This window comes from Podarcis pityusensis (assembly GCF_964106645.2).
Source record: "Podarcis pityusensis genome assembly, chromosome: 1".
Taxonomy (NCBI): Eukaryota; Metazoa; Chordata; class Lepidosauria; order Squamata; family Lacertidae; genus Podarcis; species Podarcis pityusensis.
This window is the reverse complement of record NC_138028.1, coordinates 10532725-10560408: the sequence shown is the minus strand read 5'-3', so window position 1 is coordinate 10560408 and position 27684 is coordinate 10532725. Positions and strand designations below refer to the sequence as shown.

The 27684-nt window shown below is 46.2% G+C and overlaps 1 protein-coding gene across 1 annotated transcript in view; it reads left to right on the top strand.

Moving 5' to 3' along the window:
• Positions 1 to 25164, top strand: part of ESR2 (estrogen receptor 2) — a 68839-nt gene extending 43675 nt beyond the window's left edge. The window contains exons 6-9 of the mRNA XM_080980922.1: positions 2069 to 2207; positions 4405 to 4538; positions 9549 to 9729; positions 20723 to 25164. Coding sequence (XP_080837048.1) covers positions 2069 to 2207; positions 4405 to 4538; positions 9549 to 9729; positions 20723 to 20900 — 632 coding nt within the window. The 3' untranslated portion in view covers positions 20901 to 25164. The remainder of the gene's footprint in view (positions 1 to 2068; positions 2208 to 4404; positions 4539 to 9548; positions 9730 to 20722) is intronic.
• The last annotated feature ends 2520 nt before the right edge of the window (positions 25165 to 27684 follow it).

The following is a 27684-nucleotide window of genomic DNA, read 5'->3' as shown; positions in this document are numbered from 1 at the left end:
CCCCTGGCCATGCAGAAATCACAATGACAGACAAAAAAGTTTTGTGTCAGGCAAGCACGATTTGGACAAACTTGGGAGTGGCAAAGAACTTGATAGGACATTGAAAAGCAGAAATGACCTATTCCTAGGCCGGTGCCTAGATAACAGAGAGCCGTGTGCGTGTGTGAAAGTAGGTGAAATTTATATTAATTGCCCCTGCCTACTTTTGCTCTGGCCCTGCGCACCACTGGCATGTGGCCCCTAGAATGTTGCCCGGAAGGAAATGTGGCCCCTGAACTGAAAACAACAACAACAACAACTGAAAACTGAACTGAAAAAAGTTCCTTTTTCAAGCAGGATGGGGGGCAGAAGCAGCAGGGCTTTGTTACACTTATATGTGAGCAAAATGTTGGTTCCTCAGCCCTTCTCCTGCACGTATCTGTATCCTTATTCCCCCCTCCTCTTCCTCCTCCTTTGCCTTTTCTTTTTCAGTTTGCCACTTTCCCCCTCTCTACAAAGATGACACTTCTCCTTCCCATAAGGCTTTGCTTCTGGTGCCAGAGAGAACAGCAGGTTGCTACTGACTCATTCCCAAGTGGTTTCACGCTGTTCTTGCTCTTGGGATGTAGCGTGTAGGAGGGGGTGTGAGAGATCCCGCGGGGTGGATCGCCATCCGTTAATTTCCCAGCGGCCCTCATTTTAGTGAGGATACCCTCCTCGCCCTTTCTTTAGCATCCCAAATGACGGAGCAGGACATTTGAGAGAGCACAGCACCACGGCACTAAGACCGGGTCCATATGGCAGGCTTTTTGCACTGCGTTGCCACTGCAAAGTTCTGGAAGGAAGATCTCTTTCATTTCCCAAGTTGCATTTGTGTTGTCTATACTTTGCTCGCCTCTCGTGCTGCTGCTTCTGCCTGCTTTTCTTCGCTGCCTTGAAATATACCACAGTTCAAAAAGAAAAGGGAAAGGGAGGCTTTTGTTGACATTCCTGTCTGGAGACAGGCTTCATCCTGTGTGCCAACAGCACAAGTATGGGGATCAGTTTTGTTAAAAGAAGTAATCCAAAAAAAGATAAGGAGTTGGTTTATGAGCAGACCAGGAACAAGCAGAAACTAGCCAAGCTTGTTGATCCTCTTGCGTTGGGGTTGTCATATTTCAGAGAGTGAAAATCCGGACACAAAAGTTGTGGAACTTTTTTTTAGTTTTGCCCAAAGTTGTTGAGCTTGCAAGATCTCAAAAAAAAAGAGAGGAAGCTATTTTAAAGGGAATTCGCCAAAATCTAGACTTCCGACACGGCTTGCCATACGTCTGGATTAGACATTAGAAAGCTCCATCCCTTGCATTATACAAGGCTATTTCAGAAGGAAGGAAAGGGAAAGGGAAACTGTTTTTCCATTTCCGACTCTCCAGAACCCCTCACAAGTATAAAATGTTCCAGTTCAAGGCTATTCCTTATACTGACTCAGCCAGTTTGTCTTAGCTCAGTATTGTTGACATCAACTGCTACCAGCTCTATCCAAGGTCTCAGGTAGAAGGTCTCTTCCATTACCTGCTACCTGATATGTTTAGCACAACAGCGGAAGGCTGCAAGTGAAAATGAAGGTCTCCTTTTCCCCTTTAGCTGCCTCCCCAATTACAGTATTAAGCAATTGCAGGTTTGTTGGATCGATCAACAGAAACGCTTCTCTTAGGGGCTGGGGACGCACTGCAGAATTTTGTTGCTGTCCCACTTGTATTAATGGATAGGGGCATGTAGAAACAAACTGGCTTTCCTGTCTGCTCAGATCCTTGTCAGCCTCTCCAGCACCTGCCGCCCTGGGTTTCCCGTGTACATATCTCCTCTTCGGGAGGATGACGCACAATGCCCAAAGCCCCGTGAGATCAAGAGATTAAGTCCTGCCAGCCTGGAAAAGTTCATGGCTTCTCTGGTTTTAAAAATGACATTCAAAGATGCGAGGCATTCAAAGTTCTGATTCTGAAATGATTTGATGCTTTCAAAAGTCACATTTTTCCATTCTAGAAAAAGTTGGATGGTTAAGCGGATGTTTATGATGTAATGACACGCCCCCCCTTTCCTCCCCATAAAGGCTTTATAGAACTCAGTCTGTTCGATCAAGTAAGGCTTTTGGAAAGCTGTTGGCTCGAAGTGTTGATGGTGGGTCTGATGTGGAGATCCATCGATCACCCTGGCAAGCTCATCTTCGCGCCAGATCTCGTACTCGACAGGTGAGAAAATGAATCGTCTTTTGGGGTTAAGGGGCTCCTTTTTATTTTTGCTTGTTAGTTTGATTTGCATTTCAACCTTGTGGCACAGAAACATCGTGGGGGCTGCCAATGTGGACACTTTAATGGGGGATAAGACATCCGTGGAGGATGAATCTATCCATGGTGGCTACCAAGCATGATGACTGCATTCCACCATCAGTATTGGAGATGACAAGCTTCTGAAAACTGGCAAATACAGTGGTGCCTCGCAAGACGAAATTAATCCGTTCCTCGAGTCTCTTCGTCTTGCAGTTTTTTCGTCTTGCGAAGCACGGCTATTAGCGGCTATTAGCGGCTTAGTGGCTATTAACGGCTTAGCGGCTTAAAGAAAAAGGAAACAAACTCGCAAGAACTCGCAAGACGTTTCGTCTTGCGAAGCAAGCCCATAGGGAAATTTGTCTTGCGGAACGACTCAAAAAACGCAAAACCCTTTCGTCTAGTGAGTTTTTCGTCTTGCGAGGCATTCATCTTGCGGGGCACCACTGTATGAATTCTGTTGTTCTCATGCCTTGCTTGTGACCTTCTCAGAGCATCTTTTGGGCTGTTGTGGGAAGAGGACTAGTTGGGCCTTTGTTGTAATAATGAAAATATTTGAAGTCCTTAAACCATAGAATCATAGAGTTAGAAGGGACCACAAAGGTCATCTGGTCCAGGGGTCAGAAACTTTTTCAGCAGGGGGCTAGTCCACTGTCCCTCAGACCTTGTGGGGGGCTGGACTGTATTTTTTTGGGGGGGGGGGACGAATTCCTATGCTGCACAAATAATCCAGAGATGCATTTTAAATAAAAGCACACATTCTAGTCATGTAAAAACACTAGGCAGGCCCCACAACTAACACAGAGATGCATTTTGAATAAAAGGACACATTCTACTCATGTAAAAACACGCTGATTCCCGGACCGTCCGGGGGCCGGATTTAGAAGGAGATTGGGCTGGATTCAGCCCCCAGGCCTTAGTTTGCCTATCCATGATCTAGTCCAACCCCCTACAATGCAGGAGTCTTACACCCAACATGGGGCGCGAATCCACGACCCTGAGATTAAAAATCTCATGTTCTACCGACCAAGCTAAAGAAACCTTTCAAATTACAGTTCCTAACATTAGAATAACTGCACTCACCACTAGAAACCTCCAGATGATTGCCAAGCAGAGCATATGGTGATAGGCTGCTAATAATAAAAAAAATAAAAATAATAATATAGTAATAATTTTCTGGGGTGAATTTCAAGCCAGGATTGGGAATCTGTGACCCTCCAGATGTTGCTGGACTCCTGGATAGGAATGGATGAATCTTCAGTTTCAGGTCTCTAAGTTTATTTTGCCGGTCTTAAATTAAGTTAACCACAATTAGTGCAGCAACTTACGATTTTTGCAAATAAACAATTCTCATGAATATTTGCCAGCATTTTCATGTGAATTTCTCTGCAACAATTTCCTCTAATATACTACATTTCGTATGTTATTTTCACTAATATACTATGCACATTTCCCCCTAATATATGCACTATTGTACATATTGTTTGGTTGGAGACCAAAATTCAGTGAAGTGTGAATGTCAAAGGATAACTGTGTTTTAGTTTGTGTATGGGTGGAACAAGTGCAAATTACGTCGTTTCTAATTACAATGCAAATAAAATTGAATTTCTCCTCTCCTCCCAAACTCCCACCAGCTCCAGTCAGCAGAGATAGTGAGGGATTGTAGCCTAACAACTTCTGAGGGGCTGCAGGTTCTTCATTTGCATTGTAAAGTGAAGGACAAGGATTTTGTGCAAGACACTTAGGTGCTCTTTTCAAAGACAAAACAAAAACTGGATGTCAACAAAAAAGGCAAATACAGTGGTACCTCTGGTTAAGAACTTAATTTGTTCCAGAGGTCCGTTCTTAACCTGAAACTGTTCTTAACCTGAGGTACCACTTTAGCTAATGGGGCCTCCCACTGTTGCCACACCGCCGGCACGCGATTTCTGTTCTCATCCTGAGGTAAAGTTCTTAACCCGAGGTAATATTTCTGGGTTAGCGGAGTCTGTAACCTGAAGCGTTTGTAACCCGAGGTACCACTGTACATACTAGAGCATACTGGTGTGTTTTTGTTTTGGCTTTTTTAAAAAGGAAATGCTGTTTTGTGTCCTCAATAATTCTTTTATGTCTCCAAAATTAGGGATGAAGGGAAATGTGTGGAAGGAATTTTGGAAATCTTTGACATGCTCTTGGCGACGACTTCAAGGCTCCGGGAGCTGAAATTGCAGCACAAGGAATATATTTGTGTCAAGGCCATGATCCTCCTCAATTCCAGTGAGTAGACGCTTCAGTCATGTCAAGCTGTACTTATTACCGGGAACAAAAAGTTGGGTGGTAGCAGAAGAAATACGAAAGGGCACAAGAGCCATTAAGGTAAAGGGAGTAATAAATGCCCTAAGTGCTTTTTCCGTCCTCATGCTCTAATGGTTTTATGACTGGTACACAGAAATAATACTGAGGTCACCACATGCCGCTTCATCCTAGACACCGTGTTGTTATACTCCCCAAAGGCAAAACTTAAGGACCCTTAATGAAGCTGCGTGCAACCTGGGACTTGAGCTGTTACTCCTCAGTGCCTGCCCATCCGTGAGGCAGACTGAGGTGACTGCCTCAGGCGGCAGAATCCAAGGGGCACCTCTGTGGACACGCCTCCCCACCGTCACTGGAGAAGGGAAGAGAAGCGGAGGCTTCCAGGTTCTGGCGAGTTCTCGTGGGAGCCCCACAAAATCTTGTGAGAGCCCAGTGAGCAGGGGCGGAGGAAGGGGGTGCGGTGGGGGCAGGGCACCCCAGGTGTCACCACTGAGGGGGGTGACAAAATGCCAGGCGGCGCTCACCGCGGGGCCTGTAGCGCGCCTGAGCCACACATCTTTCATGGGAGTGATGCAGTGGCTTGGGTGCCCACAGGCTCCGCGCTGCCCCAAACGGTCCGCCCACTGCCTCCCCTTCAGCTGTAGGGCGGCTGAGTGGGAGGAGGCAGGCAGACTCCTCAGAGGCCCCGTGGAGTATCCTGCCCTCGCTGGCAGGGCACGCATGCCACCCCAGGCACCCGAGCTGCTCGCTCTGCCACTGCCAGTGAGATCTTGCCAGCCATGTAACCCTGATAAGCAAGGCTATGGAGGGGGTGGCAAGGGGAGTTTTGTGCCCACAGAAGTGCCCCATTTTGCCTCAGGCAGAGAGGTAGGACAGGCTGCCCCTGTCCCTCACACTTGGTTTGAATCACGCTGCTGTTCATCCTTATGCACACGGCTGTCCTAGGGAGCAATGGGATTTAAAACTGCTTTCATTTTTTCTGGGAAGTGGCTGTTGTGTTCCATTAAAAAGGTAAAGGTAAAGGTACCCCTGACCATTAGGTCCAGTCGTGACTGACTCTGGAGTTGTGCGCTCATCTCACTCTATAGGCCGAGGGAACCGGCGTTTGTCCGCAGACAGCTTCCGGGTCATGTGGCCAGCATGACAAATCCGCTTCTGGCGAACCAGAGCAGCGCACGGAAATGCCGTTTACCTTCCCGCTGGAGGGGTACCTATTTATCTACTTGCACTTTGACATGCTTTCAAACTGCTAGGTTGGCAGGAGCAGGGACAGAGCAATGGGAGCTCACCCTGTCGTGGGGATTCGAACCGCCGAACTTCTGATCAGCAAGTCCTAGTTTCTGTGGTTTAACCCACAGCGCCACCCGCGTCCCTTGTGTTCCCTTAGGTCTGCTCTTATCAGACCACAGGCTGCTGCCCAACTCTGAATGGGGCAGATACATCCAGCTGCTATTTGTCTGCGAATCTTCAATGAAATAACATGAAATATCAATATTTCAAAGGGGGGAAGCATGTTCTTAACTGCCACTTTGCTAGTTTCACTAAACATCCTCGCCCTCAATGTGCATGAGGCTTTGTAGGATTTTTTTTTTAAGTCCCTGCCCCAAAGAACGTACAAATGACATTTCAGCAGTGATGGCGGGACAACTGGGTTAGCAGGAGAAGAGGCGAGAAAAGAAAGAACAGTGAATGGAAGGGGTGAGATTATTAGAGAGAGAATATGAGCAAATGCAATTACATATATTTAACTTGGGTTGGGGTGGAGAATGAAGATAAAGGGATTAAGCCAAAGGTGTTTGAAAAGGTGGCTTTTAAACAGAGATGCTGGCAAAGTTCTCCTGAGTCAAGATAATTATCTTGTGAAAGAGCACTGTAAAGAACAGATGAGCTTTTAAAGTGTCAGCGTAAAAACATAGCAGCACAGTTCCAAACATCTTCTCTTCCCTCTTTGCCTGTCATCTTTCCAAGACACGTTCTAGCTTGCAATATGCAACGCTCCCCTCACAAACACCGGAACATCCCATCCAAATTCTCTCTTACATTGAAACAAATCACGCTACTCATCCAATATCACCCATCCCATTCTATTCTCACTGATCACACTCTTCCACCAATACTCACAAGCACACCCTCCACCTAATCTCTCCAATATCTCCCACTCAGTTGCCCGTTAACATCAATCACGCCTTCCACTCGACTAAAAAATTATTGCAGAAACACCAGGAGACGACACCACTCACGGATGAAACCGTATAAAATATCAAAATAAAATTAATACCCACCAATCGCACAGACGTACCATTCTAGGTAGTAACTCTGGTTGCTAACTCTGGTTGCTACCTCTCAACTAAGGATTCCTTTCTCTCACCAAGTCATGGCCTCAGACATTTACTGTTATTTATTAATTTATATGGGACGCAGGTGGCGCTGTGGGTTAAACCACTGAGCCTAGGGCTTGCCAATCAGAAAGTCGGCGGTTCGAATCCCTGCAACGGGGTGAGCTCCCGTTGCTCGGTCCCTGCTCCTGCCAACCTAGCACTTCGAAAGCACGTCAAAGTGCAAGTAGATAAATAGGTACCACTCCGATGGGAAGGTAAACGGTGTTTCCGTGTGCTGCTCTGGTTCACCAGAAGCGGCTTAGTCATGCTGGCCACATGGCCCGGAAGCTGTATGCCGGCTCCCTCGGCCAATAAAGCGAGATGAGCACTGCAACCCCAGAGTCGGTCATGACTGGACCTAATGGTCAGGGGTCCCTTTACCTTTACCTTTATTAATTTATATACTGCTTCTAAGCCGTTAGAAGCTATAAAAGCCAACTACAAAATGCCAACCTCCTTCATTAAAGCACACCCACTGAAACACCGAAATAAAGAACGGTGATTAAAATATGCTGCAAAACAGTACAGCCATCATAACTGAGAGACCCCTCTCAAGAGATCAACCATGGTTTCTTCAAGAGCTGACAGAGTGCCGTTACCTCAGGGGCCTTTTGTATTTCAGCAGGGAGGGCATTCCTGTAACACCAGGACTTTTTTTCAGCCGGAACGCACCGGAACTCAGTTCCGGCACCTCTCTGGAGGGCACCGTTGCCATTATAAGAGAACAAGGGAGTTCTAGCACCTCTTTTCCTAGAAAAATAAAGGTAAAGGGACCCCTGACCATTAGGTCCAGTCGTAACCGACTCTGGGGTTGCGGCGCTCATCTCGCTTTATTGGCCGAGGGAGCCGGCGTACAGCTTCCGGGTCATGTGGCCAGCATGACTAAGCCACTTCTGGCAAACCAGAGCAGCGCACGGAAACGCCGTTTACCTTCCCGCCAGAGCGGTACCTATTTATCTACTTGCACTTTGACATGCTTTCGAACTGCTAGGTTGGCAGAAGCAGGGACCGAGCAACGGGAGCTCACCCCGTCGCTGGGATTCAAACCGCCAACCTTCTGATTGGCAAATCCTAGGCTCTGGTTTAACCCACAGTGCCACCCGCATCCCAGAAAAATAGCACTGCATAATACTGATGTGACCAGAGAGAGGACCTGCCTCTTTCACGTCACCACAAGCCCATAATAATTAGGCTGCCTGTGGAAAATACTGTTATGAAGAACCAGGAGCTCCAGATGCAAACAGCAACACTGAGATGAATTCTTGCTTCTGTCTCCTGCGGTATGCATGGGAAAAGCATACGTATTTGCAAAAGGTCTCAAGTTTAAGGCAGAATCCAAATAGGGTGTTCGGTTGGCACAAGTTTTTTGCTTGCACCGTCTCCTAACCCAGGCATACATCCTAAATCTGTTCTAGGGTGATGTGAAATTAAGGTTGGATACCAGCCTTTAGGGACACGGGTTGCGCTGTGGGTTAAACCACAGAGCCTAGGACTTGCCGATCAGAAGGTCGGCGGTTCGAATCCCCGTGACGGGGTGAGCTCCCATTTCTCGGTCCCTGCTCCTGCCAACCTAGCAGTTCGAAAGCACGTCATGTGTAAGTAGATAAATAGGGACCGCTCCGGCGGGAAGGTAAACAGTGTTTCCGTGTGCTGCTCTGGTTCGCCAGAAGTGGCTTAGTCATGCTGGCCACATGACCCGGAAGCTGTCTGCGGACAAACGCCGGCTCCCTCGGCCTATAGAGCAAGATGAGCGCGCAACCCCAGAGTCGGTCACGACTGGACCTAATGGTCAGGGTTCCCTTTACCTTTACTTACCAGCCCTTAATCTCTACATCTCACTTAAAAGGAGCAGGGAGCAGGGTCTGGGAATGACCTCCACCTGTTAGCCACTGCCAATCAGTGTAGACATTACTGGGCTTGATGGGTGAATATTCTGACCCGTTTCAAGGCAGTTCCTATATGTAATTAATGGAAACGTATGACATATGTCACTCCCATTTTCTTTCTTAAATCATAATCTCGGTGGCGAAAATGTTCTAGAGTCAACCAATTTATGGAGATGACTTCAATTTTTCCATATAGAGGTGATGGAAAATGTAGTATTTCCAGGCACACACATTGTGTATGGAATTGGAACCAAGTTGTCACCTGATCCTAAATCTATTTCCTTGGAAAGTATAGCTGCAGCTCAGTGCATTGTATGCAGAAGGTTCAATCCTTGCCATTATCAGGTGGGACTAGGTAAAAGTTGCACCCACAACCCTGGGGAGCTGCTGCCAGTCTGTGCTGTCAGTACTGAATGAGATGGAGCAATGGTTCAATTTGGGATGGAGCAGCTTCCTGAATAACACATGTTCAACACGTGTGGGTGGGTGTCTCTACAAAGTTTCACATAACTATGTTCTACCTCCACAGTCAGTTGCCACTGAATACCAGTTTCTGGGAACTGGAAGTAAGTGGCCACAGTTGCACTCAAGCACACTTTGGGAAGCTTCCCAGGCTGAGCTACTGTAGATAAGCCACACACACACACACCCCCGACGCAGTACAGCTCTTATTCCTTAAACTCTGGTCATTTGGCATCTTTCTTGTGTAGATATGTATCCAATCTCCTCAGCTGGAGGAGAGTCCGAGAGCAGCAAGAAACTGAGTCACCTGCTGAACTCTGTGACAGACGCCTTGGTGTGGGTCATTTCAAAGAGCGGGGTCCCTTTGGCCCAACAGACGACGCGCTTAGCAAACTTGCTGATGCTGCTCTCACATGTCCGGCACGCAAGGTAAGGCCATTCTAGGGGGTGATCCAGATTCCCATCCTAGAGACCGTCAGCCATTTAAAAAAAAATCTGTGGCAAAAAGCAACAACAGGGCAGATGACTGGCCTGCTCAAGTTTTAGGTGTCCATTTCTCTTTTCCTCTTATTTTTGTTGACACCCCACCCTTTTCCCCATGGAGTTGTAGTTTCTCCCCTATTTTCTATCTGTCAAATCATAACCACAATAATCTAATTCCTTCTGTTGCTCATAGCTCAAATCCTGCTTGCAAGTTCACTGTACTATATTATTTCTTTAAACAGTCCAAAAAAGGCATCCATTCTTCCAGGCTGATCCCGAATCAGTCCTCTGGTCCATGTATCACAATCTTTCTCAATGTTGCGTTTCCAGCTGTTGCTGGACTACAACTCCCATCTTCCCTGGCCACTGTTACTTCTAGCTAGGGGAGGATGGGAGTTGTTGTTCAACAACAGCTGGGGACTCAAGGTTGAGAAAGGCTGGTGTAGCACATTATCCAGATTTCAGGCTTGCCAGATCTAATCTGGTTTTTATTAGAGTCCCAAGAGCTCTTAACTAGAAGCAAGGGGGAAAGACAGTTGGAATGTAAGAACAAAGTGTCCCTGAGTGCATTCTGAGTCAAGGAATTTGTTTTCAGTACCAAGACTAAAGAGAGCTCACTGTCCTTTCCCACAAGAATCCAACCCTGGCTAGCGTTCTTCATTTTGACAACTGAATTTAGCTAGGAAAAAAGATCGCCGTTGTAAATAAGTGAGAGTCGGTATTTGAGGAGGCAGCAATTTCCATCCTGTACCGTGTTCATCACAAACAGCCTTGCTTCCATTCCTCCACACTTCAGCTTCCCCTAAAACCTCCATTGCTCTCACTATCTGTTGTGGCTGAAACTAACATACATTGGCTTGCTGATGTAGTGCAAGATCATGGGGTGTTGTTGTTTTGGAACAGACAAATCGGTGGTTCGCTTTGTGCTTTGTGAACAGTGTTACGAACATGCTTGTAATGGTTGCTCGTGCGTTAATCAGCTCCCCACCTGGCTGGGTTGCCTGAGTGAACCTTTTCTGTCCGGACAGCCACTCGCCCGTGGCTGTCTCAATCGCTGGCAGAATCCGTCAGTGGGCGTTTCTTGAACTTCTTCCAGCACAGAAGTTCTTTGACGCCTAGTCTCCGCCTAGTCTCCCTGCGCGGAAGCCTTCTGCGCAGGGAGGGTGTGGGCAGCGGAGGACCCGTGCTCTCCCCGCTGGTCCCTGGCGAAGAGTCATGGAGCCACCTCGCCGATTCCCCCATCTGCCCCCCTTCTCCACTGGTGCTACGCTGATTTCCTTCCCCAGAAGATGTGCTGCTTCTCTCCCTCCCGGGAGGCTCTCCGGAATCCCTCTGAAGCCCTCCCTCTCCACCTGGCTCCGATGGCAGTTCCCTGACAATGCTGGTTCCGCATTTTGAGCTAATGCTTTCTTAAGTTTAGCTTGCTTTGCATTGGGATTCCAAAAACGGTGCCCTTCATTGAAAGACGTTGGCTGATGGTTTTGTCTACAATAGGGCTCCTTGTTCTCAGTGGGCAGTTGCATAGTTTAAACTGAGAAGCAAATCTTAATTGCAATAGAGCACTTGTGTTTTCCCAAGGCTTCTGATCGTAAACCATGGACAATAAGGCTATCGGTATCTACTAGACACAACGGCCATATGTAATCTGCAGGTTCAGAGGCACTATGCTGTTGTGAATATCAGCTGCTGGTGAGCCACAACAAGAGAGAGCTGTTGTCATGTTGTCCTGCTTGCTAGCTAGCTTCCCAGAGGCATCTGATTAGCTGCTTGTGGGAACAGAATGCTGAAAGAGATTGTCCCCTTTGTATTATCATGCTGTGCTCTCCTTATGTTCTTTTCCTTGGTCTCACGGTACTCACTAATCAGGCAAGACTAGGTGGCCTTGTGCTCTGATCCAGGAGGGCTGTTGGTATGATTTTGCTGGCATCATTCTTAGTCCACTAAGCAGATCAAGTCTCTATTCAGGAGACTTGATTTACCCTCAACAGTTAACCCAAGTGCTATTAAAATACTCCGTTCAGGATAACATTCAGTTGGTTAGAGCGTGATGCTGAGAACGCCAAGGTTGCAGGTTCGATCCCTGCATTGGGCAGCTGCATATTCCTGCAATGCGGGGGGTTGGATTAGATGATCCTCAGGGTCCCTTCCAATTCTACAATTCCATGATGGTTCTGGTTTAGACTGCGTGGGCCATCGCATGAGGATGGTCTCATGATACTATTTATGCCTTGGGTTTGTTCCAAAGAAACAACTCACCCTAAGGTCAGACTTTCTCCAGACTGCATCATTTCAGCTGGGAGATGGCATATTCAAATGCTCCTTTCCACACAAACCAAATGATGTTGGAGAAAAGGCTTGCCGAAGTCTCTTCTTCCTGGCAGCTGGTTTTCTATGTGCAACAAATTCTGTATACGGGACAGCATTCAGCCACGATAGCTATGTACATTCAGTTGCAATTAGGTCCTGCTTGGAGACTTCCCATAGGCATCTGGTTGGCTGATGTGGGAACAGGATGCTAGCCTAGATGGGCCATTGGCTTGATCCAGTAGGCTCTGCTGATGTTCTTAATTTTCCACCCATAGCTTGCAGCCATAAAGCCCAGGCACAGTTTTGCTGCTTGGTGAGTGCTGGGTATAGACTGGATCCTCCCTGTGGGCATATCTAATAAGAATGGTAACTTCTTTAGATTTTCCTCACAGAACTAAGACACGTTATATTTTTTTCACAAGGCAAAAAAGGCTATTCAGCAGCTGCATTGCTCACAAAATTATGTCATAGGGTGGCAGAGTTGGAAGGGATCCTTAGGGTCATCTAGTCCAACCCCCTGCAATACAGGAATCTCCACTAAAGCATTCATGACAGATGGCCATCCAACCTCTGATCAAAAACCTTCAAGGAAGGAGATTCCACAACCTTCCATGGTCAAATAGCTCTTACCGTCAGAAAGTTCGTCCTGATGTTCAGTTGGAATCTCCTTTCTTGTAACTTGGAGCCATTGGTTCGAGTCCTACCGTCCAGAGCAGGAGAAAACAAGCTTTCGCCCTCTTCCAAGAGGGATATTAGAAGATGGCTGTCATATCTCCTCTCAGCCTCCTCTTTTCCAGTTTCATTCATTCTGAAAATTCCAGTGCTGTTATAAATGCGTTCTGGGTCTTCATTTCAAAGGAATTCTGTGACTCACAAAAGGCAACAGCCTCTGCGGTTTTTCTGATGAGATAGCTGCTATCTCTGTCTGACGCATTCAGAACTTTAGGTTAGAGAAGTCAAGGCCTCAGTTTAAGTTGCTCTCATGTCATCAAACCCCAGAGTCAGCAACTAACTGTGTTCAACACTCACGTCTGGAAAATAATATCTAGCTGTTCTCATACAAATATCCTATTGTTTTTTGTTTTGTTTTTAAATTAAGATCTTTGTACACTGCCTTGAACAGAAAGATGTCCTGGATTTCAATTGGTATGTTATTTTGCAAGTACATGCAGTATTACAGTGGCTGTGTTTAGATGGTAAAGGTAAAAGTAAAGGGACCCCTGACCATTAGGTCCAGTCGTGACCGATTCTGGGGTTGCGGCGTTCATCTCACTTTATTGGCCGAGGGAGCCAGCTTACAGCTTCCGGGTCATGTGGTCAGCATGACTAAGCCGCTTCTGGCGAACCAGAGCAGCGCACAGAAATGCCGTTTACCTTCCCACCGGAGCGGTACCTATTTATCTACTTGCACTTTGACGTGCTTTCGAACTGCTAGGTTGGCAGGAGCAGGGACCGAGCAACGGGAGCTCACCCCGTCGCGGGGAATCGAACTGCCGGCAAGTCCTAGGCTCTGTGGTTTAACCCACAGTGCCACCCACCTTCCTTGTGTTTGGATGATGTAATGCTAAATCTTGGTTTGTTGTACATGAACAAGCCTAGCTTCCCTCCAGAGTCACATGCTGCAGCTACAACTGGGAGATTTGAAGCTTCTGTTTCCATTTTAGATTCACCTCAATTTAGCATGTTGTCCAGATTCTAAACTGTGGTTAATCTTAACTATGGTTAGTGGGAAACAAAGCAGTTTCATAAACCATGGGTTGAAGCTGGCTTGTTTCCATGGATTGTACTTAAGGTTAACCAAAGTTTGTCCAGGTTTGGATGACATGGTATCAGCTGCCCTCCAAGATCCCTTAGGGGAGATCCCCTGTGGACTGGAGCAGTTGTGACAATAGGAATGAAGTGACCTGAAAAGAAATGCCAGAATTTCAATTGTTAACATTATAGGGTGGGTGGGTGGGAAGCTCACTCGAAGGCCGAGGTGGAGGCATCAAGCATGTAGCCCCTTTTATGCTCCTGGGGTGCACCAGTCCTCCACAGTCTCCTCTCTGGTCCACCCAACCCAGAAGCCTCAGCACCTGGGAGCCCAGCAACGAAGCTGATTGGCTCGCAGTTCCACCACAGTCCATACCCTCTGCCCAATTGTGAGGCATACACGATTCATTCTTCACACTCCCAAAATCTCTTTCTGTCTCTGTTTTAAATGGATTCCGGCCCTAAATATCTGTTCGTTTCATCACCTTTCTTTCAAGAAGAACAGAAATTGGACAAGCGTTTCCATTAATGTTGCTAGATTGTATTTCTTCCCAGCAAAAGAGTAGATGGGTTTTGGCTGAAGAAATGATTACCATGGATTCTTTTCTCTTTTTTTGCTCTGCCCACCCCTTGCAATTATTTATTCTTTGATAGTGTTAGAAGTCCGTTCAGTAATTATGTTAAAATGTTCGCTCATCACAGGAAAGCGTATCCATTCCTTTTCTCCCACTTTTAAAAAATGACACATTAAAATGATTTGAATCAAATTATTTTAGTTGTATGTATGAAAATACTGTGGCACGAATGGGGAACCAGTAGCCATCTGGTTGTTGTCAGACTACAACTCTCATCATCCATGGCCATTGGGCACAATGGCTAGGAATGATGGGAGTTGGAGTCCAGCAACATTTGTTGAGCCACAGGTTACCCAGCCCTGTGCTGGGCAGCCATTGTGATATCTTCCAACTGTTGTTGGACTACAGCTCCCATCAGCCCTAGCCAGCATGGCCAACAGTCAAGGATCATGGGAGTTGTAGTCCTAACAGCACCTGTAGGGCACCACATTGGCACATGATCTTACTCCAGTCACATTTTTCTTGTGAATGTAAACAGTCCAAAACAACCCACTGTGGAGCAGAGCGCTCATTGGCATCACAAAGTTTCCTCTTCTACTTTCTTTCCTGTTTGGCTAACATAAGTAGCTTGTAAGGTAAAGGGACCCCTGACCATTAGGTCCAGTCGTGGCCGACTCTGGGGTTGCGGTGCTCATCTCGCTTTATTGGCTGAGGGAGCCGGTGTACAGCTTCTGGGTCATGTGGCCAGCATGACTAAGCCGCTTCTGACAAACCAGAGCAGTGCACGGAAATGCCGTTTACCTTCCCGCCGGAGTGGTACCTATTTATCTACGTGCACTTTGACGTGCTTTCGAACTGCTCGGTTGGCAGGAGCAGGGACCGAGCAATGGGAGCTCACCCCGTCACGGGGATTCGAACCGCCGACCTTCTGATCAGCAAGTCCTAGGCTCTGTAGTTTAACCCACAGCGCCACCCGTGTCCCTAAGTAGCTTGAGAAAGGCTCAAAAGCAATTTTTAAGCCTCCTGTGTGAAAATGCACTTAGGTACTCAGCTGGTTTGCCATGGCAGAGACTACATTCGCAAGCTCCAATGAGGTGGCCAAGTTCGGAGAAGATGGAACAGACTGTACCACTTCAGCTGTGTGTGAATGGGAGGGGAGGCAAGATACGAGAAAATAATTCTTGTAGGTAGAAAATTACTCCATCAGGGAGAGCAAGTCTAGGTCAGGACTCTCATTCTGTGCTAATGTTCTGCCTCCAGGGTGTTTAGAAGCATTTAGAAATGTCACACACAAACATCTTCGCCTGAAGTGGTACAGACCAGTTTACCACCTCATTCTGAATTACGTCTGCTGCAGATATCTGCTATCTGGCTCTAATGCTTAATAGCAAGAACCATGCACACAACTCTTATTTGCCCCCAGTTCACAGAATTGTAGAGATGGAAGGGACCCCAAGGGTCATCTAGTCCAACCCCCTTGCAAAGCAGGAATCTCAACTAAAGCATCCATGACAGATGGCCATCCAACCTCTGCTTAGAAACCTCCAGTGAAGGAGAGTTCCACTGCTGAGCAGCTCTTACCCCAATAAAGTTTTTCCTGATGTTTAGTTTGGAATCTCCTTTCTTGTAATTTGAATCCATTGCTTTGGGTCCAGAGCAGGAGAAAACAAACTTGCTCCACCCTCCATGCGACAGTCCTTGAGATACCTGAAGATGGCTAGCGTATCTCCTCTCAGCCTCCTCTTTTCCAGGCTAAACATACCCAGCTCTTTCAACTGTTCCTTATAAGGCTTGGTTTCCAGACCCTGGATCATCTTGTTTTTTGTGTTTTTTTTAAATAATATTTATTAATTTTCAACCATTTAAACACAACAAAATAGACAAAACAAAAAAAACAAAACAAAATAAGACACAAACCATTTAACACACAAAACAATTTCAATATCTTATCTTTCATTCCCTTATTTCCAGGACCTCCTCACACCTCCCTTTTTGTATTCCACTTCTATTAATTGTTTCAGCAATTCCTTTCCATCTTCCTCTGTTTCTATCCTATAATTATCTTAACATATTCTGACCTTATTTTTCCCTTTAATAGTTTATTAATCTATTTATACTTAATTCCTTATAGCATTTCTACTAGGGCCATATAACTTCATTCCAACATTTTTCTTACATTCATTATTTTTACAGTATTTCTATAAATAGTCTTAGACTTTTTCCAGTCTTCTTCCACCGACTCTTCTCCCTGGTCTCGGATTTCTGCCAGTCGTTTCCGCCAATTCCATATAGCCCATCAACTTCATCTGCCATTCTTCCCGAATAGATAAATCTTGTGTCTTCCAGTACTTCACAATGAGTATTCTTGCTGCTATTGTTTCATATGTGGAAAAAGTTCTATCCTTCTTTAAGACCAATTGGCCGACCATGCCCAGGAGAAAGGCCTCTGGCTTCTTCAAAAGGGTATATTTAAATGCCTTTTTCATTTCGTTATAAATCATCTCCCAAAGTGTCTTAATCCTTGGGCATGTCCACCAAAAGTGAACTCTAATCCTCAAATTCGTCTGTTTTTCTTTAAGTTCAGTCATAGCATACGTCAACTTATGTTCATCAAATTGCATCTGTAGGGCTGGGGCTCTCTTTCTCTCCAGTTGTGTTACTTTACATTCAGCAACAACAGCTTTTTCCCTGGCTTCCTCCGCAGTTTGCCGTATCAAAGTAGGTTCCTGTATCAATTTCTGGGTGGTTTCTGCATTGGTATTACTTATACTTTCTGTATTTAGGTTGATTTTAGTAATTGAAACATCCATTTTCGCATTTATCATGTCCATTTTCCTGTTAAGCTGGTCCAATGAGTCATTTATCTTATAAATGCAGCCACTAAAGCCTCTTCTGTCGACATTCTTCTTGGTTTTAAATATGCTGGTACAAAGGCAGCAACAGAAGGAGCAGGGGGGCCTGATGATGGACCTCTTCTGGATTGTTGCCAAATCCTCCCAGACCTTACTGTTTTGTCAGCAGTTGACTGATCTGTTTTTCCTCTTCCATTTACCATAACACTTAAAAGATTCAAGGTCAGTCCCAGAGTCTCACGGTTTTTAACTTGCAGCTGGAAATTCCCCTAGCCCAGCTCTTGTAAAACAACTGGTTTCAAAGGCTTCCACTAGGGGGAAACAGTTTCTATTTGTAATAGTCAATAGTATCCTCTTTTCAACAATCCAAAATTAGTTTCAAATTAGTTTCAATTTTCAGTTACTTTTACTCCTTTTTAAAGCAGCCAGAGACAGTAGAAACAATGTATTTCTCTTGTTTAACTAACTGTCAATGAACGTTCTAAACGCTGTCAATAAACATTCCAAAAGACGTCAGTCCTACTAGCAGCCTGTTTCCAGGGTCAGAGCAGCGGTGTTTTAAATCTCTTCACTCTCTCCCACAGGCATAATCAATCCACAACTTCCCCCTCTCTTCTCCTGCCTCCAAAAGGGGGTTTAATGTTCTTTATTGATGGAAATTTAATCTTTTACAAAAGACTTTCCAGGACTCCAGCTTGCAACTTCATTGCCTCAGTCTATTTACAAAAGGGGAAGGCGGACTTCCTGTTTTGAACCTCCCCGTTGCAATACCAAATTAAACATTTAGAAATCCAATTCTTCCGTTTCAGATCTACTCACGGGTAATTAAGTCAAATTGTCCACAGGAAAAGGTCAGTGCTCTCCAGCAACAGCTATGCAGCTTCGCTCTGTGGAAGAAGCAGACGATTCGATGCACTGCGCCACTCACCCCACGCCACTCCGGAGCCCCAAAAACCGGGGTTCCCCGCGAGTGGGGGAGGCGCAAAAGGTGCCCGCCGAATCCCACGCTCACAGGCTTCTCCTGCCTATGATTTTAATGGGTCTCCGCCTTCGCCGTGGCGGCCAGACCCAGATTCCCACGGAGCAGATTCCTCCCTGTCAGAGGAATTCCGCCATTACCGGAGGCACCTCCCCGGAAGTCCTCCAGACCCTGGATCATCTTGGTTGCCCTCCTCTGCACATGTTGACAACTTCATGGCATGGAGGAAATTAAACGTTCATTGAGAGGGATGGATTGGCTGTTAGCTTAACTAGAGCAGGGGTCCCCAAACTAAGACCCGCGGGCCGGATAAGGCCCAAGGGACTCGTTTATCCAGCCTGTGGCGACCCTGCCGCCTGCTGCCACTGCCCACTCTTACCAGCGTGGCGCTGCGCGGCTGCCCACTTCCAGGTCGGAGGAGCACCGGAAGTAGCTTGTGCGCATGCGCAAGCGTTATTTCCGGTGCACATCCTTGTCGGAGGAGACCCGTGTGCATGTGCACAAGCTATTTCCGGTGCTTCTCCAACCTGGAAGTGCACCGGAAATAGCGTGTGCACACGCGTATCGTCACGCGCTCCCCTGCCCTCTGGCCCGCCGCGCGATCGGCGCTGGAGACACCGGCCCGAGGCGCGGTAAGTTTCCTGACCCCTGAACTAGAGCATCAGATGCATAGCAGGGGAGAGGAGCATGTCCAGTGGTTGACAATGCTTTTATTGCTTTGAGACAGAAATTCTACAGGTGCCTCTCTTCTCAATAAAAAATTAATGGCTAGTCACAATGCATAAAATGCCACAAAACATACAAAACCATGTATTTTTTTTTAATTGATACACCAAAAAAAGGAAAAAGTGCAAAAATACAAACAAAACAGTGATAAAGACAATATTAATTACAAATCAATAAAGCGAAAAGCGGTCCTTGGACTATAGACCCGACCTCCCGTCCATTCCCTGTTTCAGTTATCTATTATTTGATTTATCTTAGGTTTCATATCTTTCTTAAATCTACTACTAAAGTTACGCAAATGCTGCGACAGAGTTTAAACTACTGTAATTGTTTTTCAAGTAAACTTTGAAGACTTCCCATTTCGAGATGAATTCCTGTTTTTGTTTATTCTTTGTTTTTTCTGATAAACTATCTAACTCCGCGTAATCTGTTAGCTTTTGGATCCATTCATGGGTAGAGGAGATTTCATCAATCTTCCACTTTGTAGCAATAAGAACTCTTGCTGCCACTGTGGTGTATAAAAATATACTCTTCATTTTTTGCGGGCTATCCAAATCTGTGATCCCCAAAAGATAAGCTTCTGGTTTTCTCTTAAAGGAAATCTTTATTATTTTTTGTATTTCTAAGTGGATAGTCTCCCAAAATGCCTGGATTTTTTTTGCATAGCCACCACATATGATAGAAAGTGCCTGATTTATCTCCACACCTGCAGCAATTACTTGGGACACTTTCGTACATCTTTGACAGTTTCCAAGGTGTTAGATACCATCGGTGTTGCATTTTTAGGAAGTTTTCTCTTAATTCACAGTTTGTGAATTTCCAATTATTCTTCCACAAATTTTCCCACTGTGGCATGGTTATTGAATACCCAAAGTCTTGTGACCACTTTACCATGGCCGCTGTGACCTCCTCCTCCTTGACTTCCCAGTCAAAAAATTAATGGCAAGTCACAATGCATAAAATGCCACAAAACATACAAAACCATGTAATAGGGTCAAACTGAGAAACAAGGACACACAACCTATAAAATTATTATTTTTTAAATATCCCTGACCTCTTCCCAGCTACCGTATTTTTCGCTCTATAGGACGCACTTTTCCCTCTCCAAAAATTAAGGGGAAATGTGGGTGCGTCCTATGGAGCAAATGCAGGCTCCTTGGCTTCAGCGATAGCAACGCGAAGCCTCCAAAGTGCAGAGGGAGCGCTCCCTCCGCGCTCCGGAGGCTACGCATTGCTTTCGCTGAAGCCTGGAGAGCGAGAGGGGTCGGTGCGCACCGACCCCTCTCGCTCTCCAGGCTTCAGTGATAGCCGCCTGAAGCCTCTGGAGCGCAGCGGGAACTCGCGCTGCGCTCCAAAGGCTTCGGGTTCCTTTTGCTGAAGCCGGGAGAGCAAGACTCTTCTGGCTTCAGCAGAGAGGGAGAGCTGCGCAGCGCCCCTTCAGCCAAGCAGGAGGAGAAATGGAAGGGGCTCCGTTTCTCCTGCCACTTTGCTGAAGGGGCGCTGAGCAGAGAGGGGGAGATTTTTTTTTTCTTGTTCTCCTCCTCTAAAACAAGGTGCGTCCTATGGTCAGGTGCGTCCTATAGAGCGAAAATATGGTACTTCTGCTGTCATGGTCTGGGAAAGGCTTCTAGAGGGTGGGGCAAGGCAGGTGGGAAAAGCTGTTGCCTGACGGACAGCAGAAAGTCTCTCTCCCCATAGTGCATTTTAAACCTCAGTGGCTTGCTGTGACCTCTTTGCTTTCTTCACAGTAACAAAGGGATGGAGCACCTTCTCAGCATGAAATGCAAGAATGTTGTTCCCGTCTACGACCTACTGTTGGAGATGCTCAACGCTCACACCCTCCGAAACAAAGGGAAAACCCCTGCCTCTAATATCCAGGTCACCCCATCGGAACAAACTAAGAGCGCAGATGGACCTCAGCAGTAATTTCATACCGGAACGGGAGCCCAGGGAAGCACCAAGAAAACAGTCCCAAGATTCAAAATGTGGGTGTTTGCTTTAAAAGAAAGAAGGCACAGATTTTGATCTCTCTCTCGCCTGGAGTTTTTTAATGGGATTGTACTCTAATCTTTTTACACTGGATGCAGTATGTCTTGGAAAAGCCTCATGGGGTTGGAATGGAAGAATCTGCTGGTGAATGTAGCTTTATCATCAACTCTGCACTTCTGGAGTGCCTTTTAGAGGAGACTGTTGAAGTGCCATATGCGCCTTAGGCTTCATGGTTATCCTACTTGGGTGGCAGAACACAATTTTTTTTGTAGAAAGAAGGAGGTTGGGTGATGCACCTAGGGTTCCACTGCAAAAAAATGGGAGCAGCCTCTTCTTACCGAAGTAGCCTATGAAATACGCTGTACATTACAGCAGAGAGGAGGGATCCCATCCACCTTAAGAAATACGTGCTGTTCCAAACTGAAAAAGACATGGATAAGTTTACCTTTGCGCAACTGCGCCTTTGATCAGTAGTGGGAGAAGGAGGTCCTCCTATTTAAAGGAAAGCGCTTGGAGAGTTTGTATCCTGACCCACTTTGACAATGTGGACCAGAAGCTTATTTTTTATTATTACAAAGCTCCAGTTTCTATTGACTGTTATCTAAGCATTTGCCGTGTTTGATTTCTGCGCTCAAGCACTTGAGTGGGTGCAAGGCTTGCCCTTCTTGTTTCCTGCTGCAGACTCGTGCAACGTATTGCCATGTGTGGAGGAATTATTGCTATGAATAGTCAGAATTCGTGAGTAATTATTTCATGCTTAGCTACACAGGATCGATATGATTGTGGCTATAACTGTGGAAACAGGTTTTGGTGTCCATAAATGTATTCATCCTATGGGGGGGGGGGTGTGGAAGCACAGAATAAGGTGCCTTCCGGTGGACCAATTAGAGTATGTCCCAACAGGAGCAGATGAAACGACTATGTGCCATATCAGTGCATGAATTCCAATGCACATGCACAAGCAACTCTCCCAGTAGCAAGCGCTTGCCCAGTTACTTCAGTGGAGGAGGCATCTCTGCACACAAAAAGAGAACATGCACAAGTTAATGTGAAAGACTGATTACTCCCCATGCAAATGTGCCAGCATTTCTTGTGTGCGTTAGCTAATGCACCTTGGATAGAAAAGGGAGCCTGGAGCATGTCTGTCTTCAAGCTTCATTGGAAAGCCATGGGAAAACTCTTGGATAGCTCAGTTGGTTAGAGCAGAGTGCTGATAATTCCAAGGTTGCAGGTTTGATCCCCAAATGGGACAACTGCATATTCCTGCATTGCAGGCAGTTGGACTAGGCAAACTCAGCCCTCCAGATGTTTTGAGACTACAATTCCCATCATCCCCGACCACTGGTCCTGTTAGCTAGGGATGATGGGAGTTGTAGTCCCAAAATATCTGGAGGACTGAGTTTGCCTATGCCTGGACTAGACAATCCTCAGGGGCCCTTCCAACTCTACAATTCTATGATTCTTACCTGGTTCTATTATTCTTACCTGATACTTAGCATGGGAAATGTCCAGTGGGAGGCAGCTTACCCCTAGACACCCTCCCATGTACTAGGAGAATCCAGTGACAACCACAGTTGCCTCTTTAGACCAGCACTGGCTGACACACCCACACACACCCACACACACAAATTTGACCTATGGGAATACGAAGCCCTGAAACTATATCAGTTTCCATGCAGTTAGAGCAATCCGGCAGTGTGCTTCCCTGCCCCATGGGCTGCTGAGCCATTATTTGTATCTCATCTGCCAACTTATGCACTCTCAATTTATGGCCCCGAAAGCTAGCGCAAGGGCAGAGAACTTGTGACTGTCCAGATGGCAGCATTTCCAATGGACATGGATGGCGAGAGCTGGCATCCAAAAACATCTGCAAAGCCACAGAACACGCCCCCCCCCCAGCCCTGAGCCAGTGGCATGCTTTATTTTGGGCTGCAACTCCCAAACTTCTGATCTGTGTGACACCCCTTTTTCCTGAATTAAAACTGGAGGCACCTTTCACTCCTCTGGCACACAAACAGTTTGCAATGTAGTCTGTAAAAGCTGATGCCAAAATAATCTGTTGTAATGAAAACAACGTTAGAGTCTTGCAGCCCCTCAAAGACTCCCATGGCTACCCCTCTGCACATAGAAACAGCTCAGTCCATCACAAGTGTGGCACTTTTTGTCCTGGCTCACCTGTCTTCCCATCCCTGCTTATCCCTCCCCCTTCAAATCTCACCTGAAAACCCTAACCTTGTTCACTTTTTAACATGGCATCTCGGACTGTGGTTGCTCAGCGCTTGCTCCTATTCCAGTGCTCGTAGCTTCTGCCTGTTTGCTGTGGAAGCATTGTCAGATTATGTGTCATGTTGCCAGCATGCGGCCTCCTGACCAAGCCCAGTAGGGCCTCAGCAGGAGATGTGCCACCAACATGGCACCTAATTGTGCAGTCAGTGGAATGGGAGCAATCCCAGAGACGGCGACAGCCACATGTTCAACATCACCCAGGCCTTTTGCAACTTACCCCTCACTTTCACCGTGCCTTCATCTCCTTGTTGATTATATTTCACTATTGCTTGTTTCGCCTCTTCTCTTTTGCTTTGTTCATTCTATGTCAGTTGTAATCAGGGGTCGTTTTACATCAGTGTGATGCCCGGAACGCAGCCCATTGGCACCAAATAAACATTGTGCGAACAAGCACTGCGAGACTTTTCTCCGTAATTGGACAATGTTGCAGGTGCATGGCCCTGTTTCGTATGTGCATGATGTACATAAATTGATGTCTCTGTATACATGACGAATTATGGCTAATTGTTAGAACTGACTCGTTTTAGGAGATTGTGTCTGAAGGGAAGATGGGGGGGGGGTATAGGAAAGGGCCATTGGCTCTTCCATACACACAGCTGGCCAGCTGATTTTGCAAACACCTCCTGATGAATCTGTGTGTCAACCAGCCCAATGAAAGTTTGACACGATGCTGTGAAGAAATGCTTCAAATCTTTGCCTGGGGGGAATCTGCGAAGGCCATGGAGATTTATTCTGTTTGCTGAGCTAAAATGGACTTTGGATGCAAATATCAAAAGGCATCACATTTTAACAAGAGGTAGGAATAAATATCCACTGGAAAAATGCAGAGATGCTGCCAGGCATTTTTGTCTCTCTTACCAATGGGCCTTCTGACTCTTTGTAAAGCACAGAGTTGGGGGGGACAGGACAAAACAGGTTACTTGTTATCTGGGTTATGCATAAATGGTGACTTTGGGGGGGGGGTACGGAAACAGTATGGAATTCATCTTCCTCAGAATTTTAGCTTTCATTTAACCCCCCCCCCCAAGTTTCTAGTTTTTAGGGATGTAAAGTTTTTCTTGAAATGCCTCCAGGGTGCAGCTGAATGTTTCAATGCCCTGAGTAGCCCATTGCCCAGCCTCACATAGAGCAAAACCTGAACAAATTATGCAAAACAAGAGAACATAAGCAAATTTACTTAATTTAAATTAGTTGTGGTTGTTTTAAATTATCTAAATGAGATCCACCCTGTACACAACCCTGGCAAGAATGTTAGAAGAGATGGAAATGCAGTTGGAAAGCTCACTCTCGATGTGTGTGAAGACACAGATTTCCTAGTGTCATGAAGGGGATGGTCTAATCCAGAGGAAGAATAGGAGGAGCTCAAGGAGATGGATCTGGGCAATCCTGGAGAGTGTCCTAGTAGATGAGGGAGGTGGAACCAGGAACCGGAGAAGTGTCTGAGTCTGGGGAGGAGGCCAGTAGTCCGGGGAATGAAGAGAGGAGGGGGTGGACCAAGGAGGCAGATAGAGGGGTGTTCTGCCCCCTGACACTGGGCATTCCTAATCAGATACCTCCTGCTAGGGAGCTGCCACCCCACCTTGGTAGTATCTTCACCTACCAAATGAGACTAAATTGGATGCTGAGGTGGCGCTGACCCCCATCTCCATCTGCAAGGGCACAAGAGATGCCAATGCGAACCTCACAAGCCCAGCCCACTCAAAGGAGTGCCAGTTCTGCAGAGTCCTGGGGCTCTGACTGCTTGCTGCGCTGTGTGCTCTGCCCAAAAGCAAGGTGCAGGGGGCACATCGCTTATTGGGTGAACGTCTTGCGCTTAGCTATGTATTTGTACCTCCGATGTACCTGCTGTACCTGCTGTACCTTGTGCCTTGCTTATGTACCAATCTGACTTATGCATTAAAGCCTTTGCCAGAAACTGAGCTGGGAGTTCCATTTCTTCCTCTGACCGGCAGCGAGGGCCAGGGTCTAACGGTCTGCAATTTCAGTGAAAAGCAATTTCTGCAAATTATTACTATTATTATCATGCTGTGGGGTTTTTTTTGCAGGGTGTATGCTGCATGCCCAAGTTCCTTCTAATTCCTAGATCCAGAGGGCACCCAACAGGTTCTGGATAAAGCCTTTTATTAATCTGCATTGGCATTGTTTGCAAAGTCATACTCATGGGCCTTTTCAGATTGAGTTTCAAAATATGGCTCCTGGCTACAGGGCCGTATTTAGGTTTGATGAGGCCCTAAGCTACTGAAGGCCCTTAATATGTCCAGCTGTCCTTTGTCAACAACAAATTGTCGCTGTTTTTTGTGTTGAATATATGCTATATTGTAATTTATGGACCTAAAGCCTCTAGTGCAATCTTCTGCAATACAGGAATCTCAGCTAAAGCATCCATAACAGATGGCCATCCAACCTCTGCTTGAAAACCTCCAAGGAAGGAGAGTCCACAACCTCTCATGGGAGTCTGTTCCACTGCCGAATGGCTCTGTCAGAAAGTTTTTCCGAATGTTAGTCGGAATCTCCTTTCTTGCAACTTGAAGCCATTGGTTCGAGTCCTCCAGAGCAGGAGAAAACAAGCAGCAACTAGGGTGAATTGCAAAAGGGAACTCAGTGCATGGCAGCCAAACTTGGACTTTGTTGTCACTGAGTGACAAGGATGCATAACTTTGGAGACAATTGCAGCAAAAGATGGAGTGCAACTCTTTCCAACGTACAAATGTGTGTGACATGCTGGGTTCAAACAACTTTCCCCCCTGCACTTTCTGCTTCCACCATTTGGTGGGACATAGTCTTTTCTCTACAGCTTTACACCAGCTGTTGCAGAAAATTTTGGGGTTGACTTTTGCAGCCCAACTCCTCAAAGGACTCTGAGTCCCTTAAGTCCATGATCAGTCAGAGAAGAATGGTTGAAGGCAGGAACCAGTAGAAGGAAAGCAAGGAAGATCTTTATTTTCCTGTTGCAACAGAGTCCTCCCATTTGCAAGGGACCCAGAACAAAGATGGGCAGGAACTTTAAAAAACTTTATGAACCCCTAGGCTTAGCCAGAGACCACCCCAAAACATCATACATGTGTCACAGAAAGACAACAGACATTTGAGTCTCCTGTCTGTTGAGATACTGCTTGCTGAAGGAACCTGGCCAGTTCCTTGGAGTGGGTGAATTTCTTAATCCTTGAATCCAGGTCACACACCTGCCCTATTCATATACAAAATATGCCCTTAAGACAGGATTTGAAGGATTTGTAAATGAAAGAACTACAGAGAAAGGTTTCTCTAAGATATTCCTTCTGCAAAGGAAATATTTCGAGTCATTAGGAGAGCCAAGGTGGTATTTGGGATTCAGTTAAGTATAACTTTCTCAGGGAATGTTTCCTTAATTCTGAAGGATTGGGGTTTTTTGTGGTGTGTGTGTGTCTGCTGTGTGGGTGCACCATAACATTTTATAACACAGTACCTAAAAAAATGGAATGAGAAGCAGAGATTATCGCATACACAGGGGCCAGCAACCTTTTTCAGCCGTGGGCTGGTCCACTGTCCCTCAGACCATGTGGTGGGCCAGACTATATTTTTTTTGGGGGGGGGGAAATGAACGAATTCCTATGCCCCACAAATAACCCAGAGATGCATTTTAAATACCGTATTTTTCGCTCTATAACACACACCAGGCCATAACACGAACGTAGTTTTTAGAGGAGGAAAACAAGAAAAAAAATATTCTAAACGAAATAGTGGATATATGATTTTTGTGGTTCATGCTGTGGCCACAGACATGTGATCTGACAGTGAGTTTGGAGTAGCCCAATGCAAAAATCCTGAGGATCCATGTGGATCCATGCTTTGTAACCATGGAGGAGGGAAGGAAGGGGAACCATGGATCCTCTGCTCACGACTGCAGCAGATCCCCCCCGCCACCCGCAGGCATTTGCTCCATAACACACACAGACATTTCCCCTTACTTTCTAGGAGGAAAAAAGTGAGTGTTATGGTGCAAAAAATACGGTAAAAGCACACATTCTACTCCTGTAAAAGCACCAGGCAGGCCCCACAAATAACCCAGAGATGCATTTTAAATAAAAGGACACATTCTACTCATGTAAAAACACACTGATTCCCGGACCCTCTGAGGGCCGGCTTTAGAAGGCAATTGGGCCACATCCGGCCCCCGGGCCTTAGGTTGCCTACCCTGGCATACAGGGAACTCCTTCTTGTTTTGTTGGCTTAGCTGCCCTGGATGCTTGAAACTCCCTGCGAGTTCCTTTCATGACAAGCAATTTAGCACCTCCATTCATGATGACTGCTTTGGCTGTATATCTTTACTTACAGCCTGCATTGTTTTCCTGAATTGCTAAGTGCAAGTATTTGGAAATAAGTGCCTCTGAAATTAGCAGGGCTTGTTTCCACAGAAGGGAGTTTGTTGAGGCTAGAGCATTCTCTAGCTCCTGCC